Source organism: Eubalaena glacialis, chromosome X (assembly GCF_028564815.1).
Source record: "Eubalaena glacialis isolate mEubGla1 chromosome X, mEubGla1.1.hap2.+ XY, whole genome shotgun sequence".
Classification (NCBI taxonomy): Eukaryota; Metazoa; Chordata; class Mammalia; order Artiodactyla; family Balaenidae; genus Eubalaena; species Eubalaena glacialis.
In genome coordinates this window covers 14752290-14766665 of record NC_083736.1, presented here as the reverse complement: position 1 = coordinate 14766665, position 14376 = coordinate 14752290, and the positions used below count along the sequence as shown (strand labels likewise).

The window sequence follows — 14376 nt, the reverse complement described above, 5'->3', positions numbered from 1 at the left end:
GAGCAACTTGGAAAGAAAGTCCAACCTGAGAAGTAAAGAAGGGTGTCTCTTTGGTTTGGGTTTTGTTTTTTGTTTTTTTTTTTTAATTTTCCTTCTCACTCAACAGCTGTTAAAAACTGTGAATCGGCAAATCAATCAAGAAAACCCAAAAGGGCTTCAAATTGACCTTGACCAGCCAATACTCTTAATAGGCTACACCACTCACTGTCTTTACTCAAATGAGCGTGTAAGTGAATCTCATTTCTCACTATCACCTCCCACCCTAACACCAGCCTGAGATTCGCCGGTCTTAGGCTACAGGGAAAGGGTTAAAATAAAGCCACACAAGCAGCAACCTTATGCAATATATTTTCCTTCGTGCAACTGGATTAGTTTTAATTAGCGAAAGCTCAAACTTTGCCAGATGAGCACTAGTGACATCTGATACCTGAGCAGGGTTCCAAAATCTCCTCTCACACTGAAGGCATTTAACCCAAGTGAAACTCTCCGAAAACCTTCCACGACATCCTTCCCGGGGTCTCTTCTTGGTTTGCCCACTTTCCCCCAACACTGCCCCAAACTTTGAAGTATCCTTCTCTCCTATTTATGAAGCAGAAAGCCCCATGACTCTCACATGGAAAAGGATTTCTGTGGTATTTATTCATGCTGTGCTCTCCCCGCCCCCAAAGTTCATCCCTAGAATCAAAGTCTCAATAAACGTGCCATCCTGTAAATGGGAGCACTTCAGGGGTGAGGAGGGGGCTGGCTGAGGCAGCAGAACTTTGATGCGAAATTCACATGGAAAATACAGCTTTACTCGCATTATTAAAATATAAATCCATAGCGGGAAGCAGCCGCATAGCACAGGGAGATCAGCTCGGTGCTTTGTGTCCACCTAGAGGGGTGGGATAGGGAGGGTGGGAGGGAGACGCAAGAGGCAGGGGATATGGGGATATACGTGTATGTATAGCTGATTCACTTTGTTATACGGCAGAAACTAACATACCATTGTAAAGCAATTATACTCCAATAAAGATGTTAAAAATATATATATAAATCCAGGCTCGAGGAACAGAGTCCAGATGCACTTTGGAGAGAAACATAAATACTGATATTATATTCTAATGAACATTGTCTCACTGGCTGTCATCCTTCCTCATAGCTCCTAGTTCTTTCCTCCCTCAGTTGTCTAGTAGTAAAAATCAAGAGTAGCTGAACTCCAGAGTAGGGCTTCTTATTCCACAAATCTAAATGCACTTAGATATAATAATTAGAAATCACATTTTAAACAACTTTCTTCATCCTCCAGCCAGGCTTCAAGCCTCAGCTAAAAACAGTTACAAATCAGCATTCCCTGCTACTTAAAAATTTGCTTAAGAGTAATAAGTTCTTTTTTTTTCCATCTCTTTTAAAATGTTATTTTAGCTTTATCTTAGAAAAACTCCTACTTCTAAGTTACCCCTGGGGCCTCAGAGGCCAGATTCTTATCCTTGTGTCAAGCGGGGCTCTCCCTAGAGCTCGGCACCAAGATGTCATCAACAGTCAGCACCATCAGACCAAAGTGAGGAAACTCCACTGTCCCAATTTGTGTTAGAAATCTTTTTTTTTTTTCTTTCAGTCTTTTTTTAATTGGGATACAACTGCCATACATTATATTAGTTTCAGGTGTACGACATAATGGTTCAATATTGGTATATACTGTGAAATGATTGCTACAAGAAGCCTATTTAACATCCACCATCTTACATAGTTAACAATTTTTTTTCTTGTGATGAGAACTTTGAAGATCTACCCTCTCAGCAACTTTCAAATATACGTTATTATTGACTATACTCACCATGCTGTGCATTACATCCCCAGGACTTTTTTATGTTATAACTGGAAGTCTGCTCCCTTGCAAATCTTAAACATGGAATCGCTAGTTCTTAGTCTGATCCTACTGGATGTCCAGAAGTTTCTGTGGAATTCTTATCTTCCATGCCCATATTCATACAACAGGCCTGACAGGGGCTGGTGTGAGGGCACCAGAGTTCCAATACTGTAACCTGTGGGTTACACAGGTGAATACAGTTGTTAAAACTCACCAAACTACACACTTGAGAGCTGTACATTTCACTGCAAATTATACATTGACTTTTTTTTTAAACATCTTTATTGGAGTATAATTGCTTTACAATGTTGTGTTAGTTTCTGTTGTAAAAAGACTATTCGTTAGGACACCTTTTCAATTGTTCCAAGACAGCAAAATAAGATGAATCAACAAGACTAAGAGAAGTGCCTGCCTCGACATTCAGAAGTGGCTTTGCAAAACGCATTAGACAGAATGAGAATGTGTGAGAATTTGCTTTTGCTCCTCCTAGCAGGAGCATGACACGTTATAACACGGCTTCCTTGGAGCAAGCCCGGCAGAGTAAGGAGTGGGGGGGTCCTTTCCTTTTCAATTTTATGCCCTTCTGTGTGGGCCGAGGTGCCCAGCCCTGAACATGAAACAAAAGATGCCAACAGCTCTACGCTGGATCCAACCGCTTCTCGTTACTTCCACCAAACTACCACTGTCTCTCACCAGGACAGCCTCCGACTTGGTCTGTCTGCTTCTACCCCTGCCTCTCCCACAGTCTCTTCTTGACCCAGTAGCCAAAGTGATCCTTTTAAACTCTAAGTCAATCATGTTACTGCTAGGCTTGAAACCGTCCGGTGAGTCCCCGCTTCACTCAGCAAAGGGCAGAGCCCTCATTCACAGTGGCCTACTACACTCTACCACGCCGAGCCGCCCTCCAGCCCCCCTCCCCGGCCTCCTCTCCTCCCACTCTCCCCCCTGCATGCTCCAAATCCACCACACTGGCCTCCTTACCAGCCCTCCATCACACAGACATGCTCTCACCTCACGGCCTTTGCAGGATCTCCGGTTTCCTCTGCTGAAACGCGTCCTCCAGCCCACTACCTCATTAACTCCCTCACCTTTTCCCAATCTTCACTCAAATGCCGTTTCCTTAGTGAGGCCCACCTGACCGCCCCACTGAAAACGGCAATCTCACTCCAGTCCTCTGGACCGCCCTCATCCTGCGCTAGCTGCTTTTCGCCCATAACACTTAACACCTGCTGACGTGCTTTGTAATCTCCTTAAAAGTAATACTAGGTTTGTTGTTTATGGTTTCTCTCTCTCCTCTGTAAACTGTTTGGAACTTTTTGTTCACTGGTGAAACTCAAGGGCCTAGAAGAGTGCCTGGAATACAATAAATGAATGACTCTGGATGCTAAGATCATTGGTCATTTTATTTTGATACTTCTCTGCATAACAAAAAGAGGCCACAAAGAACACAGAGATCTTAATAGCCGTCTGACCACACAGAGGGACAGAGAACTGCTCGGTCAGCTGTCTCCTTCCCCCTGACCCAGCATTTCACAGATTCAGGCACAGGTTTACACCTGCTTGGAGAAAATTAACACAGCCCTCCCACTCCGCATGATCCAATTATAGTACCAATAAAATAACAGCCAGTAATTACCAGGGGCTCACCATGGGCCAGGCACAGCTCTAAGTGCCGCAACACCTGACTCCTTTGGCCCTGTCAACAAACTGATGTAGCAGGTACTGTTTTTATCTCCATCCCATAATACACGAAGAACAAGGACCCAGGGTTTGAAGCACGTGGTCTAACTTCAGCATCCATACTCTTAACCACGTACTAGCTTCCTCTCGACAATTAGATAAAGCAGACACCTGAAAACCTTGCTCAAACTGAGACGAAGCAAACTCCGAAGGTTGTGAATTCCAAACCTTTCTTGAAGGAACAGAGCATAAGGACATAAAGTTCTCACCACGTATCCTCAAAGAAAGGCAGGGACAAGCACTTGGATCCTCTGCCTTGGACAAACCAGGCACTTTGGAGCCAGAGAAATGGACTCTAGGACCCAGAGAGTCCCCTTGCCGTCCAGCTTTACAGTCCTTCGATGGCTAACACCAAAGCAGTTTCCCCCAAATAAACTCTTTATCCATTATACACAAGAAAATTTAAATAGCCCTTCTGATGGCTGTGAGTCCAGTTTGAGCCAGACTAACCTCATTTCCCTTTTGAGTAGGGTTATTAGACTGGGAGATCAAAGGAATGCTACAGACATATGGTATCTTGATTTCAGCAAACCATTTGACAATCACTCATGATGATAGATCTTGTGGGCAAGGTGGAGAAATGTGGTTTGAATGCGAAGGTGGGGGGAGCATTCGGGGCTGCTGCAACAATGGTACCCAAGGAACAGTGATTAATAGACGTCAGCTTGGAGGGATGTTGTTAGTACCGCCTGCCAGTGGGCTCTGGCCTTGAGTCCATCGGAACAATAATTTTATCAAAGACGTGGGTGATGGGGTAGCATCATGTTTAGGATGTCTGCAAACAGCAAAACGCTGTGGGCAGTAGCTGACACACTGAATCAAGATTTTAAACCATCACCACTGATTGGAAATGAAAGAGCAAAGCAAGCAAGATTCAATTTAACAGAGACAATGGGGGAGTCTTGTGAAATTTAAGTTCAAAATACCAACTACACAAATGGAACAGAGGAAGCCTCATGTAAAAGAACTGCCACCATAAAGGAAAGGGGTTTGTTGGGCTATAAGAGCAATCATGCACCAGTGGTGTCGTGCAAAAGGTTAAGGCAACAAGGGCCACCTTAGTCCTAGGGGGGCATGCAGATGGAGAAAGGAATGGGTACATTCCTGTGGCAGGGGGCAACCAGAGTGGAAGGGGATAGGAAATGTGGCATTAAGATTCCTGGTTGAAGGAAGTGAAGCTGTTTCACCTGGGATGAAGAAAGCTTAGAAGGGACAGTAACGGTCACCTCTAGACACTTAAAGATGTCCTGGAAAAGAGATTACAAGCAGATTCCATGTGGCTCCAGACAGCAGATTAGGACTGAAAGGCAGGCACTGCCAAAAGACAGATTTAGTCTCAGTGTAGATAAGGATTATTTGAGAATGGGAACTATCCAGCAATAAAGTTGGGGTGTGGGTGGCCACTCCTAGGAGTCTCAGAGGGCACAGAAACTAGATGGGCTTCCACTTGGGACATCTTTAAAAAGAGTCCCACCCTGAGTGGGAGGTTGGATTTGATGGATGCTACGGTCTTTCCCAACTCTAAGATCCCAAGACTGTCCGACTCTTGTTAGCTTCATTTTGTTCTTGGTTAATTTCACTTTGAAGGACTTGGGCGTTTCATAATTAAGTAATTTTTCAGCATACGGATGCCCAGGTCCTCAGATTCCTATTTCAGTACACTCAAACCTTCTCATGTTCATTAATAGATTGAGGGACAGACATTAGCGTCAGAAACAAAAATTGACCCTGCCTGTCTTAGTCATTTACAAAGATGAGCTAGACAGGGTCTCTGCCCTTTGTGGGCTTACAGTCTGGTTAAGAGCACTCTCCAAAACCTTATTTCAACAAATTTAGACCTTAGAATGAGAGCCTTACATTCAGAAACCATTCTCACCTCATTATCTTTTGTTTTCACTTACTATCAAGATGTGATTCATGAGGAATTCTTGATGCAAAAAGAACTTGCAGGAACTTTTGTGATTAATAGTTTGGTCTTGGGATACTCTTCCCATGATTGTTTTTAACTGAGTGCCCCACAAAATCTTTTGGTTCACGATTTTCACTAGAGTAAAAAGAAATTCACCTGAACTATCAAAACAAAATTCCAACTGCATTTAAAATTGTCTTTGTTCTAAAATTTCAAAGCACTGGGAATTACCTGGCAGTCCAGTGGTTAGGACTCTGCGCTTCCACTACAGGGGGCCAGGGTTCGATCCCTGGTCAGGGAACTAAAATCCCGCAAGGCACGGAGGCGGCCACAAAAAAAAAATTCAAAGCATTATATGAAGTCAATGGATCTTTAAGACGTTTGCGCTAACATGGGACAACAGACTAGAAGCCCTGAGACTGAAGATGTTTCTGAGCACTTATGTGGAATTTACACTTTCCTGATGGCATTGTGTGGAAAATGCCTCCACAAACAGGAAGAAAGGAATCTTTATTGTTACCATCTTAGCAATATCAGCCCAACAGAACCTCAAGGATTTCCTAGGTAAAGTAGTTTGGTAGTTTTGATTTAAAAGCCCAATCCAGGGACTTCCCTGGTGGCCCAGTGGTTAAGACTCCACGCTCCCCATGCAGGGGGCCCGGGTTTGATCCCTGGTCAGGGAACTAGATCCTGCACGCCGCAACTAAGAGTCCGCATGCTGCAACTAAGACCCGGCACAGCTAAATAAATAAATATTAAATAAATAAATAAATAAATAAATATCCAATCCAGTACGACAAGAAAAGTCTGGAAAGAAATGTGCTGCTGTTACTGGTTATGAGGAAAATACACCCATGAATTATTAACCCTTGAAAGATTGCTTTTTTCTCAGTAGCTCCGTGATGGGTTTAAAAGCAGCTTTCAATGGAGCTATTCGGATATCATAATGCCTCAGAAAAAGTCGCTGAGTAGAGCCAGGAGGAAAAGACACCTAACCACAGTTACGAAAACATCCCCCCCAAAAAAACACATTAACCAGACTGCAAAGGGTTTTTGTGAGTGGTAGAATGGACAGAATGGGGAGGAAAAGGATTATCCTTCCAAAAGCAGGCTGAACCCACAATTAGCACTGCCATACCGACCCCAAATGATCGATTCACCCCATGTGTAACTTCCTAGTCTACTTCTGGGTTTAGCAGTTCCTGGGTCTGCTCTGGCTGAAATTACACATCTCACACAGGGAGTGTGGATCTCTCGGGGCCATCATCACTGGCCCATTCCACAGAACGATAAGCAGTACTCTCAAAGGCTGGCCGAGGAAACGCTGAGGAACTGAGGGGGTGTGTCTTGGTCATCGTGGACCTGAGCTCCTTTCGAGCCTCTTCTCACCTCTGAAGCACTGACGATCTCCTCCTACGCCAATGAGAGGTTAGACTGTGAGCCCACTACAAGGTAGTAAGTTATTTCCAGACCCAGCACAGAGCGTCTGGAGGGCTTGGCCATGTGGCGAATCTAATAACCCTCGGGGAAGGAGTTTAGGGAAAAAGAATGAGAAGCATCATCTCTACCACACTCCCAGCCCTAGGTCTTTGTCCTCACAGTTCAAAGATTAAACAGGTTGTTTTGACATGGGTTCTCCCAGATCTGATGAGTACAAGCGCAAGTTCAAGTGCAAGAAGTTTTTGTGGGAGGCGACCCCAGGAAGCACCCATAGGTAACTGAGAAGTGAGACGGAGAAAAGAAGGCAGTGAATACACAGTGTGTTTTCAAATAAGTCACCACTGTGGGCAACTGCAGCTCAGTCCTCTGGGGAACTCTGAGAGATGGTATAGATCGTGCCTCAGAGCTCTCTCATCCAAGGGGCAAGGAAGTGAGGCCACTGGCCCACCAACGTCCCGTCCATCATTGATTGAGTACTACTTCAGAGGCAATGATTCGCTGGCACTGCTGGCTTTCCCTGTGTGCAAGGCCCAGCGCGGTTCATCAGTCAGAAAAAAAAAAAGCCCTAGGCAGAGTCACAGGAGTTGGCAGTAAGCAGCCATCAGAATGAGAGGTGAGGGCTGAAGGAATCTAGCAGGGCGCCAACACGGTCTGCTGTCCAGAAGGAGAAAAGCTAAGATAAAGGTGAGCACAGAGTTCTAGAAAACTCGGAGGCGGGAGGTGGCAGGCAAGGAATCAGGTTCCACTTCACAGAGAAGATGACGTGTCCACTGATTATCAAAGAAAGAGCAGAAATGAGCCAGTGAAATGTTCCAGAAGAAAAGAGTAGTATACACATTGGCCTGAAGAATGAGAAAGCCTGGCAAGTTGGGGAACAGCCAGTAGTTCAGTGTGACTGGACTGGGGTGGAAGGTGGGGAAGGCAGGGAGGGACATGTCAAGTGGACAGAAGCATATCGAGAAGGGCCTTGATTTTAATATTGTAATTCCCCTGGATTTGTGCAGCAACGTGTGGGAGAAAAGTCTAATGTTTGCGAATACAGTTTGTGCACTCAGACCTGGACCCTAATTCTAGGCTCCAGCACTTTCTAGCTGTTGCTACCCAGAGTAAGTTGCTAATCCTCAGTAAAGTAGGAAAAGAACTCTCATAGAGTCACTGTGAAGATTAAATAAGATGATTCATATAAAATCTTAGCATAGGGCCTGACATAGAGCAGAACTGAATAAATGTTAACTAAAAATAAAATAAATCTACTCGCTAGATGACAAACGTGTTACTGCAGTGAAATGGGAAAATGATGGTCTTTTCAGGACATGGCAATGGATTAATTGTGCATCCACATGGAAAAAAATGCATCCTGACCCCTACCTCATACCATTTGTAAATATCAATTCCATGTGAATCATGGATCTAAATGACAAAGGCAGAACAAAAAAAAACTTCTAGAACACAGAAGAATATCCTCATGACCTTGGGGTCAGTGAAGAATTTAAGAACAAACAGAACAGAGCACGAAGACCACTAACCATAAAGAAAAGGATCCATAAATTGGACTACATAAAAATAAGAACTTCTGCTCACCAAGAGGTAACACTAAGAGAGTGAAAAGGCACACAACAGAGAGAGGGTAATTGCAATATCTATAGCTCACAAATAACTCATATACACAATATATAAAGAACTCCTACAAGACAAGAAAAAAACATACAAAGAACCTTACTGAAAAGTGAGTAAAGGCCTCGAACAGGTAATTCACAAAAGAGGATATTCAAGTGGTCAAAAATATATATGAAAAGGTGTTCAATCTCACAAGCCATCAGCAAAATGCAAATTAAAACCACAATGAGATTTTTATTAGCTACCCACAGAGTAGCTACAATTAAAAGACCATACCATACCTGTTCTCTCTTCATCCCCTCTTATGTGGCCTTCCTCTCCACCCCTCCACTTAAACAGCACTTAGCAGGGCCACTCATTGCTAACAACGTACCAAGCTCAATGGTCCTGCCTCGGCGCTCATCTTCCTCTCAGAAGCATTTGACCAAAATGATCCCTCCTCCATTCCTGAGACACCTTCTCCTGGCTTCCATCATACGATGCTCTCCTGATTTCCCTTCTAGCTTGCTCACTGCTCCTTCTCAGTCTTTCTTCTCCTCTACTGAACTTCCGAAGTTGGACTGCCCTAGGCTAAGTCTTGGTCCCCTTTTCTTTACTCTCTACATGGTCCCGAGCTCCAGGGCTTCGCGTATCGTCTCTACCCTTACATCTCACATCTACATCTCCAGCCTGGACCTCTCTATTGAGTTCTGAACTCACACGTCTAATTGTCTAAGACACAAGCAGCTCAAGTTAACATGGCACAAACAGAAAAGCACTGATTCCATCCCCGCCCCCAAAGATAAAAGATCCACTCTTCCACGAACCTTACCCATTTCTGGAAATGGACCTTCTATCAGCTGTTTAAGCCAAAAACAATAACAACACTGGGAGTCATCCATAATTAGTATTATTATTTGCTCTTATACCCTGTACCCAAACCAACTGGTAAGTCCCGTCAATTCTATTTCCAAAATGAATTCAGAATCCGAGCGCTGTTCACTGTCACCCTAGTCCTAGCCACGGTCACCACTCACACTGTCTAACTGGTCTACCAGCTCCGGACTTGCCTCCGGAGTGACTCTGCTGAAGTGTGTGTCGGATCATGTCACCCCTGCAAAAACCACTCCAGCCTGTCTCAGGGCAACAGGAAGCAGCTGTCCAAGGATGAAGCAGCATGGAGAATGGTGATCCGGGTGGGAAGGCTATACAGGGGGTATGGAGGCACCCAGACACATTCAAAGGGAGAGAAAAGAGAACTTCGGTCACTTCCAGGCTTCCTCTCCCTTTGAAACTCCCCTAGGCCTTGAGCAATGCTAAAGGGAGATGCATGAGGTCGCAGATGCCACGGGTACTCCACCCACACACAGCCCCTCTCCCCTCCCCAGGAAACCCCTGCAGACATTCCCGTACACACCATAGGCTTTTGGCATCTCTCTACCTGGCCTGGGAGCCTGCTGAGCCCACACCTGGGACAGGCCCCAGGAGCCAGGGAGTTCATGCTCCAGGTGCTTTCCATCAGTGAGGGATGGAAGTTGCTGGAGAAATACTGTAGCTTCCTCACTCCTCAGTGGGACACTTCTGAGGTATGTGCTGGATTGAACCCCAGTTGCCCACTTCCCCACTCCCTCCCCGTGCTTCCTGGGATCCCCTCTCAAATAAACTCCTTGCACAGAAATCCTTGTCTCTGCCTCTGCACACTGGGAAGCCCAAATTAAAACACAATACTGTGCTTTTCCTCCCGAAGGTAATGCCTTTTATGACATCAAACAGGAACAATGCCATCCTAAATTTACCTGGACAAGAGAAGAGAGAGGTCTGTGCACAAAGTATGGAGATACCGTTTTAGGAAAATGTAAAAATAATAGATTTTAAGTCTATCCCTTGTATTATATGAGCCCCATCTTCATTTATTTATTCATGTATAAATATGCACAAATAGAGTATATGTTCATCAATCGTATGCACACACCAAAAATCCCCTCTTTTCTCCATTCACCATTAGTTTGTACTCCAAACAGTGAAAAGGATTATATTAAATTCTGGGTATGTAACTACCCACTCCTGCCTCTAAAGAAAAAGGGGAGAAGAGAACTCATTCTGCTCCATCGCTGAGTTTCACTTGTGAGAAATCTAATTTAAGGTGCAGTGGGTCACACACACACGCACACACACACAGACACACACACACACGCACACACACGGGAAATGTATGCACCACTCAACAGTCTGCAAAACTTCCCTCCACTTCTTTTGAAGTGAAATCACCACTCACCCCGACCACACTCCCCAGATATCAGCGCTGTTGAAAGTGAAGGGCCGGTCCCTGCTGTGTGGTTTGAGGTAAAAAGGAGGCAGGATTAAAGCGCTCATTTCAAGTCCCAAAAGTAAAATACGACTTGGCCTACGGCAGTCCTAATTCTTTCCAGAACTCATCCCCGGAATTGCCCTTTTAAACAACCAGTCATTAACCCAACTCCGGGTCTTTTATAGCTGCGAAAACCGATCGCGCACATCATTTATTCATTACGCTTATTATTATTGTTATTGCAGAAAAGCAGCGAATTCCCGGGGCGGGGTTCAGGGGGGTTTTTTGGGGGGTGGGGAGGGGTAGTGCGCGAACAGGGCGGGGGGTCGGCTAGGAGGCTGTGCCGGGTTGCGGGACTGAGGTGCCCGGAAGTCCCCGGGGAAGGATGCCGTGAGGGCGCCCCCGCCCCGCGCGCTCCGCGGCCACCGCCACCGGCGCAGCTGCTGCAGCAACCGGGGAAGCTTCTTATGTAAGTCAGAGTCGCTGACATCACCTTCGCTGCGAGCGTCGCAGCCGCTGGACTAGGCGCCAAAGGACCAGCGTGCTGGCTTACGGCCCCCGCCCACCGCCCGGCTGTTCCTAAATGACTCCAACGCCTCCCGATTTAGCCAACCGTGCGCCAGGGGACTCTCCTGAGCGCCAGAATGACATTTATTGGGAGCCCTGGGATGTCGCAAGAGTGAAGTTAACGGGAAGCAAAGGTGCCCAGGGGTCTTGTACACACGGGTGAATTTGGGCGACAGTCCACGTTGGGGGAAAGGGAGGGGGTGGAACGCCTCCGAGATTCTCGGAGGGCAGATGGCACAGAGAGCCATTTAGTAGGAACCCTGTTCTGTTCAGGGCAGAAGAGATGCCCAGGGGTCTCATCGATCTCCCCAGGGCCCGGGACACTCCTCCATCCACGCCCCTCCCAGGCCAGAAGGCTGGAGCAGAGCGCTTCGGAGTTCACTCCGGGAGGCGAATGGCGCCGCGCTACGTCGTACACAAACGCAAGGCACAAGTTCGGGGCTTGGTGCAGCCCGTGAGGTCACAGTAAGAGGGACAAAACCGCCACGGCGTTGCAGAAGCCCTAAAAGGACACTCACTGCTCCTCGAGCGCCCCAAGCACGCACTGGGGTGGGGGTGGGGGGGACTACAGGGCTCCGGGATGCGCTGCTGGAAACCACAAAAGTTGCACCAACCTCCCGCCCCGCCGGGGAGGGACCGAGAAATCGAGCCCCAGAGGTGAATGACAGGCCCCTCTGTCTCCTGTGTCCCCATAAATGCTCCCTCTCAGCCCGCGGCTGCCTTCGAGTCCCGAGACTGCCCCTTTAACTTTCTCCCCTCCGCGTCTGCGTCCCTGCCCCGAACTCCGGGAGGCCTGGGGTGGGTCTCAGGGGAGGCAAGCGTAAGGTGCAAGCTGCAGCGGGCGCGGCGCCGGGATTGCGGCGACCGCGGAGGGCGCGAGGGTGCGGCGCCGACGCGGAGCGCCGGGCGGGCGGACGGCGCGGGTACTCACGCACTGCCTCCTGCTTGGGGTCCAGCGTGCCGAGCACGCGCTGCACGCCGCCGAGCTTGCCCTGCAGCGCCCAGACGCGACGGTGAGTGAGCTGGATGTCGCTCTCGAGCTCCTGGAAGAGGCTGCACGCGTGCCGGGCCACGTCCGAGAGCTGCCGGAGGACGCGGGCCAGCGCCGCGTTGCTGACCGCGCACAGGTCCAGCATGAGCAACACGGCCGCGGCCGTCGCCGAGGACGCCTCGCCGGCCGCTGACGCCGCCTCCAAGACCCCTGCCGCGCTCTCCTCGCCCGCCGCGGGTGCCTCTCCGTGCGGCGGCAGCGCCTGGTCGGTCGGCGCGGGCAGCGCGCGGGGCGTGCGGGGAGGATCCTCCGGCCCCGGCGCCACGGCCTCGTCCCGTCGGCCCGGCAGCTGCAGGGGCGGCGGCGGCGGTTCAGCGCTGCCTCTGTTCGCGTCCTCCGCCGGGTCAAGCGCCGGGCGTCGCTGCCGGCACAGCCACTGCGGCTCCACGATCCGCTTGGCGAAAGGCATCCCGCGCAGCCGGGCCGCGACTTTCTGGTCTCCTCAAAGCGCCCCTGGCGAGCGGGGAAACGGGCGCGCCCACCTGGGTGGAGAGGGGGCAGGAGTCGGGCAAAGGCGCGTTCGGGGAGTCCGGATACGCAGGGGGCTCCTCGCTCACCTGGCCTCCTCCTCGTCCCCGCCCTCCCCCTAGCAAATCAGTCCAGCCGCTCCTCCTCCGCGTGCACCGTTCCCTGAGGATGATGACAAGCGCGGGGCACAGAAATCCCGGGGCGCGCCTTGGCTCTCCTCACTTGCTTCCAACCCGGGTCGGCTGGCTCAGCTCCATCATTCCTGCGCTCGCCGCCGCCGCCCCGGCCGCTGCCGCCGCCACCGCCTATATAAATGGGCGTGTGTGTGTGTGTGTGTGTGTGTGTGTGTGTGTGTGTGTGCGCGCGCGCGCGCGCGCGCACCGGCGCGCGTGTGTGTCTGGGTGGGTGGGTGTGTGTGCGCGCGCCTCAGTTTGAAAGTACCCCGGCGCAGGCCTCTCCCCGCGCGCCCCTCGGCCGCTCCGGGGAGCAATTGCGCCCGGGATCTTTCTCCCTCTCTGGGCTGGGAGGAGGTTTCGGAAAGGCGCTTTGAAAACCCGGAGAGAGGAATCCGCCTCCAGCCCAGGCGCAGGAGGCGGCGCGGGGGCGGCGGGGCGGACGCAGGGCAGGGGAGGGGAGGGGTGGGGGGAGAGGCCCGGGCGAGCGGGGCGCAGCGCCCTGTGCGGCCGCTGGGAGTCACTGGTGGCCTCGCCTCTCCAGGCTTGTTCTGATGCAAAGACACTTCCTCGCATCCGAGGGGTGAGGATTGAGACTGTCAGCGCGGTGAGGGCGGGGAGTCCTCAAGTTGGGGTTGCCGGTGTGGGTGGCGAGCGCAGAGGCAGGAGGGTGGGGTATTGGGGATGCGGCAGATTTGACGTGTTGGAGCAAGTTGCTTCGCCGAATTCCAGCTCTGAGCAAGTCCTTTGGGTTCTTAGCTGGGAAAACTGGGCTGCCCCTTAGAGTGCCCTGGGCTCTGTGAGCGCTGTGACACAGCTGGGGAGGGTGACGGGGCGTGGGCGCATCTTGGGGTGGCCAGAGTGGGCAGGACGCTATTTATACCCCTTCCCGGGCATCCCTCGGCCGCTGCGCTGGGCCAGGTCTCTATAGAACATCATGAATGAGACCCAAACCACCCATGAGCAAAACCCCCAGAAAACTGCTTGCAAAACTCATTGACGCGTTAGGTAGGATAAGCCAGATTACCTCCTTGTCACCCTACTCTGCTGATCAGACACGGGAATGTTAAAGTTCTCCATCAGCGAGCTGATGATTCACAGAAGAAAGGAAGATTTTTCCCCTTTGGTTAACTGAAAGGTATAAGTTCTAAAAAGGCATGTACACTATTTTGATTGCAGCAGTCGAAGGCTGGATGCTGTCAGCCTCAAACCTAAAAAAGAGTTTGAGAAATGTTAATAAAATGCATGCTATCATACCTCCAAAAAGAATACTGT

The 14376-nt window shown here is 49.5% G+C and overlaps 1 protein-coding gene across 3 annotated transcripts in view; it reads right to left on the bottom strand.

Moving 5' to 3' along the window:
- The window catches only part of NHS (NHS actin remodeling regulator), a 339549-nt gene extending 326099 nt beyond the window's left edge, over window positions 1-13450 (bottom strand). The window contains exons 1-2 of one of the 3 annotated variants that reach the window (XM_061179364.1): window positions 13018-13450; window positions 12341-12942 (exon numbers count right to left, since the gene is read on the bottom strand). In XM_061179364.1, coding sequence (XP_061035347.1) covers window positions 12341-12869 — 529 coding nt within the window. In that variant the 5' untranslated portion in view covers window positions 12870-12942; window positions 13018-13450. Of the gene's footprint in view, window positions 1-12340 lie in introns of all 3 variants that reach the window. The other 2 variants (XM_061179366.1, XM_061179367.1) reach the window with 2 other exon arrangements.
- Between the last annotated feature and the right edge of the window lie 926 nt (window positions 13451-14376).